At 38.0% G+C, this 6,390-nt stretch overlaps 2 protein-coding genes across 2 annotated transcripts in view; one reads left to right on the plus strand and one right to left on the minus strand.

Annotated features, from left to right (window-relative positions):
• Positions 1-3,486, plus strand: part of LOC116286838 (uncharacterized) — a 28,562-nt gene extending 25,076 nt beyond the window's left edge. Inside the window, exons 17-19 of the mRNA XM_089029406.1 lie at positions 65-169; positions 460-590; positions 2,262-3,486. Coding sequence (XP_088885532.1) covers positions 65-169; positions 460-590; positions 2,262-2,445 — 420 coding nt within the window. The 3' untranslated portion in view covers positions 2,446-3,486. The remainder of the gene's footprint in view (positions 1-64; positions 170-459; positions 591-2,261) is intronic.
• Positions 3,487-4,097: 611 nt separating this feature from the next.
• Positions 4,098-6,330, minus strand: LOC116294926 (uncharacterized). Its single transcript, XM_031702618.2, has one exon. It carries the CDS (start codon positions 6,285-6,287, stop codon positions 4,530-4,532), a length of 1,758 nt encoding a protein of 585 aa, XP_031558478.2. The 5' UTR covers positions 6,288-6,330; the 3' UTR covers positions 4,098-4,529.
• Positions 6,331-6,390: the final 60 nt, after the last annotated feature.

Here is a 6,390-nt window from a genome sequence, read left to right on the forward strand (position 1 = left end):
AAAACAAAACATTGATGTGATAATTATTATATATTTAAAGAAATGCATTGTGTTATGATTGCAGGATGGTTTGCTGGACTACTTGCTCTGTCTACCAGGCCATAATGAAGATGAACAGCTTCATCTCCTGGCCAGCAAGATACTGCTCTACTATGCTGAATGTGAAGCAGTAAGTTTAGTTCAACAAGACTTGAACGTCTTCCAGCCAAATTAGTTTTAGCTCAGTCATTTCTGGCTTAGCGTTACTGGTCAAAGTGACCACCTCCTTAGTGTAATTTTTAAGCCCTGGTGTAGCTTGAAAAAAAAACTCTGAGAGTTTGGTGGTCAGTGTTTGACCACCATTTGAAGCAGATAACGAGATTCAAAGATTTTTAACAGCTGATTGAGACGCGGCATATTAGTGACTCAGTGTTAATCTGACCATACTAGAGGATTCATGTTGCATGTTTTCTTCCACAGGCTTGCCAGAAGCTTGTTGAATTTGATGAGCTCAGGAGCTGTCTAATGGACTTTGCTTTTGGTCAAGATCCACTGCTGCAGAATATTATAGCAAAAATTATCCTGGCCATGATTGAATCATATGAAAACAAGTACGTAGTGTTGAGAAGACTAGAGGAGACTGATGATTATGCAAGCCATAGGCAAGGTCCAGGGGGAATGGGGATGGTGTTCAGAGAATTAGGAACCTCTTTTTTCGATTGATCCTTCTCAAAACTATCATTAGTAGATCGATATACATATATTTATATATCAGGGATGTCGGAGCATTATTTTTCTACAAAGCTTTTCGCAGTTGTATCACAGCGTGGGACAATCACAACAAAGCTTAGGCTCCAAACTAGGTGAAAGCCCAGAGATCGAATTAGAATTTAGAAGTAGATTTTTGAGGAGGGGGGAAAACCGGAGAACCCGGAGAAAAACCCTCGAAGCACAGGAGAGAACCAACAAACATATGACATCGAGATCGACAGGACTTGAACTTGGACTGCATTGGTGAGAGGCAACACATTAGCAGCGCACGCCACCGGTGCTTCCTTTTTAACAGGGGGGTTACAATTCAGATTATATATACATGTATAAAACATGCAAGGAGATGTGCAAGTTTAGCGCAGAAAAGGTGGGGGGCCCCCCTCCTGTCTCCAACGTCCCTGTGTATATATGAGGCAGTGTGATAATACAATTAAAGAAACCACACTGTTTCTTGATGGAATTTGTGGCATTAGCTTTGTATTTCCATGTAAACCCCATATTCAAGATCATTTCAGGAAGGTGCCATTCTAATGACTTCTTATTGACTTCACCAGTCATACCTACTAATTCTGCTGGAGTTCTGGGTCTTTAACTTCTACCTTATTTGTCGAGTAGTAAATCCCATTTTGAGGAAGAGCAGTACACATTGATATTGTTAGAACAAAGAAATCAAATGGGAAATCAAATGGGATGGAAAAACATTAAAATACAAATAGAATCATGCCATTTTAGACATGAAAACTATTGGTCAATTAAATGCTTTAACCAAAGTATCCCAGAAAACCAGGAATGTGTAGTTGCAGAAATATTATCCATACCACCCTCCCGCTACCCCCAGAAATTCCAATATTTTCCATGCAAACTCTGTAATTTTGTTCTTTCTCTGACCCCCCTACCCCTCGGGAATTTAAAATTCTTTTGTGGGGGGTGGGGGCAAGTATGGATAATTTTTGGAACAACACATTCAATATTTTCTTCTCAAACGTACTATCCCACTTTTTCAGGATTTTTCGGTTAGACCCTGGTAACTAGCTGGTTATTATCCCTAGAGGGGGGACTTCATTATCAATAGAAACTGAAATCAAAAACTCTTAGAACTATTCAAAGAACTCTTACAACTATTCAAAGTGTGAAAAAAATCCATTCAATCTTATTTTGGTCTTTTATTGAAGAAATAGAAAACGTGCGTGTGTGCTGTCATAAAGCACGAGAGGGTTGGCAGAACATGAGAGAAGTGTTAGGAGAAGCACGGCACGTAGCAGTAGATTGTTCTGGACAATTCTCGAGTGTTCTGCCCATCCCTAAGTGCTTTATGACTGCACACAGCACAGCAGGCAAGTTTTTTATTTCTTTTATAAAATACAAATTACAATAATAGATAGGAATGAAGCAACGGAAAGTGCATGCGCGTGCAATGTGCTCTCATAAAGCACGCACTCAAAACCAATCAGAACATGACATTCATAACAGTTATTTCATAATAATGTATCTTTAATTCATTCTTTTTCCAGGGATGCCATTGCCTCTCTTGGGCTTGAGGAGGTGCTGATTTACATCAAGAATGAAGCAATAGATAGAGATGCATGGGAAATGGCTGATCAGGGTCTGATGATATTGCACAATATCAGGCCTTCTCTTGTAAAATCTGACTCAAGCTCATCTCTTGGCTCTATTAATAGCAAAAAGAACCTGTGATTGTATTTATTAGCCTTGCTAAGTAAGTAATGAAATAGTGTAGACATATATTCTTGCTGCAGATATTTAACCCACTCCATTAAATATTTAAAAAATCGCAGCAATCAGAACAAAAATTAGACCTACATAAACATGCAAATTTCCAACTTGTATTTTCCTACAAGACTTATAGAGTGCAAATAATATACCCGTGAAATAGATAGCTAGCTAACTAATTACTAACTTTGTTCTATTGGTTGCCTAAGTCTAATTAGGTAAAGAAATAGGCGAGCCGTGACGGGTAAACTAGTGCACGTATGCTACTCAAGGGTGCGCATTATTTTTAAGTACTGTTTAATAAACGAGCAGGAGTGTTTTATCAGGTATAAAACATGAGGCGCAGCTGAGTGGTTTTAGACCCAATAAAACACAATCTGCGAGATCATTGAAGGGCTTAGAAAACTCATGATGTATGTTCTCATAGTGTACCGATTTCTTTACGAAATGAACCAAGTTTGATAGAGAAAATCCAAGTTAAAGTTTTTGCAAATGAAGACGAATCTACATCAGATATAAGACCTCCTTCATGGTCATGATTTCTATTGTGTTTTCTTCATGAATTATTAATGAGTTTTCTAAAATATTTTTAAACACACTTACAAAAACTGGGATTCTGGAAGTTGTAGTAGTAACTTGACACTAATGCAATAGTCCCTTTCACAGTTTCCTGCGCCATCTTGATTGGTAGCTGTGCCTTTGCATCAAAGCGAGAAGGACAGTTGGTGAGCTTGGATTGATAGTTACTGGACCTTTTTTAGCACCTCGGACAATTATTCACGTCTTTATCATTGCAAGCTCACCATTCGTCTCGCTTCTTAAGGCACAGCAACCTTTCAATATGGCACAGGCAACAGTGAAGGGGACAAACGAATAGTCATTCAGCAACATCTTATGGGTTATTAACTTGTATGGACTGCAAGCTTAAGGTTGAAATACTTTGTATACTGGTTTGATAACTGTACATATTTGCATCATAATAGCATTAAAGACACATATTTATAACTTTTGTAACTTCTTATTAATTTTTTTATTTGAGCTTACACTGTATACAGAAGTTCTTGCTATGCATGGGTGGAGAGTAGTTACTATTATCCTGTGGGGGGGGGGGGGGGGGTAACTATAATTCTTTGGGGGGGAACTATTATCCTGTTGGGAGGGGGGGGAGAAGAGTATCATTTCTTTGTGTAAAACAGAACAGAACTGAATATACTGTACACCACAACAATATGCACGGCCAGACAGAGTTTCGTAAAATTCCATATCATTGTGCTCTTTCGCTGATTGCATTCACATCCCCATAAAGCATTGATCACAGGGGTAGATCCAGAATCCAGGGGGGGTGATGGTTAAGAATACCTCACACCATTACCACAGGAATCTCATAAAATGCAGGAAAATTGTGTAAATATGGCATTTCAAATTGACGGAAACTAAATTTCAAAGCTTCAACTAAACTGAGTGAAAGCTTGTCCTGATAAAATGTTTTCAGCATATTAGAAAAGGTATGCTTTTTATTGAGGGAAGTGCCGTGGGGTATCAGAAGGGAGGGTCCAGCAAATAATTTGTGCAAAATTGGGGAGGGGGGGGGGGGGGGTAACTTTCCACATACCTCTGGATCTACCTCTGATTGAGTGCTTGCTATATGCAGCATGGAACAAAACCTTTGCCTACCATTTTTGAAATAGCTGTATATTTTGCAGAGCATGATTATTCTACATAAATACGAATTTCAGCATTCATGTTCTCCATACATTCTATATTTTCTATATTCTCTGTTGGGATCCCTGTATTAAATCTTATGGCAGAGAAGAACTAGGAACGATAGAGAGGAGGAGGAGTGCAGACGAGTGAGGAAGAGAAAAATCTCTTCTTTCTCCCTCTCCTCCCCCTCCCCCCTTCGTCTTTTCGTCCTTGCCACGGAAGCCCAAGGAGCAAAAAGAGCCAAGGAGATGCCTGCTAGGAGGCTAGCTAGTTCTAGCCTATATCAATGATATAATAGAGTTTTCTGTAAAAGAAAGTGAGATAGTTCTGTATATATTTTCTATCTATAATTGTACAGTAGCTAAAGTTTTCTTCAGTGCAGCATGGCCAGCTTTTTTTAAGAAAGTTTCATTTCTCTGCAAAATAGCTTCCATCACCTCTTTATGAAAAACAACTTGCGCACTATAGTTCTTTATAGTTGCCAATAGCAACTTGGCAAACTTGAGAGACTTCGCCATGGTAACTGAATTCTCTTGAAGTACGCTTATGTAGTCTTTAAATAAACTGTCATCCAATACAGGCTTGCCATCAATGATTGTCTGCATGACCAAAACTCTATCCTCATTCAAGCAGCACTGAGAGAGGTTTTGGGCTTTTAATAACAGTTCCAATAAATATTTTGAAGCGTCTTGGTTCGGCATGTCCTTCAAAGTCTTACTTATGATATCAGCTTGGAAAGAACTAAAGGACAAGTCAGCAAGTAATCTGATAAACAAACCCTCAGAAACAGCCTTGGGATATTTCTTACAAAATGTTGTAACTGAGACTGTTAATAATCTTGATGCTGTCTGCTCTATCTTTTGCAATCTTGGCAAAATAAAATGAGATGCAAAAGCACAACCATGCATGTAGCTTGGTTCAGACTCAAGGGATGCAAAACTCTGACAAAGTGAAGCTATGGTTTGGTCATTTAAGTCTTCCAACTTTATAATATTTGAGATATTTTCAATCTCAAAACTTGACAGTTCACAGAAAATGTTTAATCCATCCAAACAATTTGTGGCTTTGACTGCTTCTTGTGACTCGAGGGCTTGAATCAGGTTGTGCAATGGAGCAATCTTTGTCTTGAATTCATTAGTTATAACTGGTTGTTCATGAGCCACTTCAAACTTTGCTGGTGCTGAGGGGACAACAAGCTGTGAGCTTTTTGTTTCCTCTTCCATTTTTGACTTTTTACTGGGACTAGGATCTATTGTTATCTCATTTTCTGTAGTTTTTTGGTTCAAAATATTTCGTTGGAAGTTTTCAGCAACATCAATGTCCATTTTTTCATCCTCAATATTCTTTTTTTCGTCCCATTTCTCAACTAGTTCAAACTCCAAAACACCTTCACCAGTCTCTGTAGGGAAGCTGTTTGTTATACCTGAAGCTATATCCTGTTTTTGTTTCATTTTTTCTTCAGTTTCATCTTCCAGAGATATCCATCTTGTTCCAGAAGCATACTCTGTATCATTGCAAAGATTCTTTTTATTGATCTCTTCACATAATCCCAAGAATCTTTTCTTAGACTCTTCTGTAATAACATTCACATAAAACTGAGCTCTCTCTTCCTGTAAGCTGCTCTCTTTTTCTCTTTCGCATTCTCTAATCTTAACTTTCAAAAGTTTTCTTAGTGTTGAAGAGCATCCTCTATAAAAATCTTCCTTCAACTCTTCCAACTTTTTGACCAACTTTTTCAAACATTCTAAAGGAATTGAAGCAGAGTTTGACAAAATAAAAGAAGCAATATTTCTTTGAAGATGTAGCGGGAAAAGTATTATTTTTGGCTTGAAATAAATATCTTTCTTAACTACAACAGGAAAATCTTGAGTTAAATGTTCAAAAAGAATCGAATAATTCGGAGGAATTTCAGAATTTTTGCTTGAAGTTTGCTTCTGTTTCAGCCAGAGAGAAGCATTTTGTACAGGATTTGGACTATAAGCATTCAAAACGCCAAAAAATCCTTGCCATTCCAAAGGAAACGAAGCAGTCAGAGTCCCAAGGAAGGAATCTGATGGAAAATTCAATAAATCTGTCGAATCATTACTTTTTTCGGCTGACATTTGCTTCTGGTACTTTTTCTCTTGGCAGCAATTTTTTCAGCAAACTTTACTCATATCGAAAAATACCGCGCGAAGACTAAATCTACATGACTAAATAGGGGAG

Source organism: Actinia tenebrosa, unplaced genomic scaffold (genome assembly GCF_029948245.1).
Source record: "Actinia tenebrosa isolate PJP-AT-01 unplaced genomic scaffold, QUT_ActTen_1.0 PGA_scaffold14__42_contigs__length_11649687, whole genome shotgun sequence".
Classification (NCBI taxonomy): Eukaryota; Metazoa; Cnidaria; class Anthozoa; order Actiniaria; family Actiniidae; genus Actinia; species Actinia tenebrosa.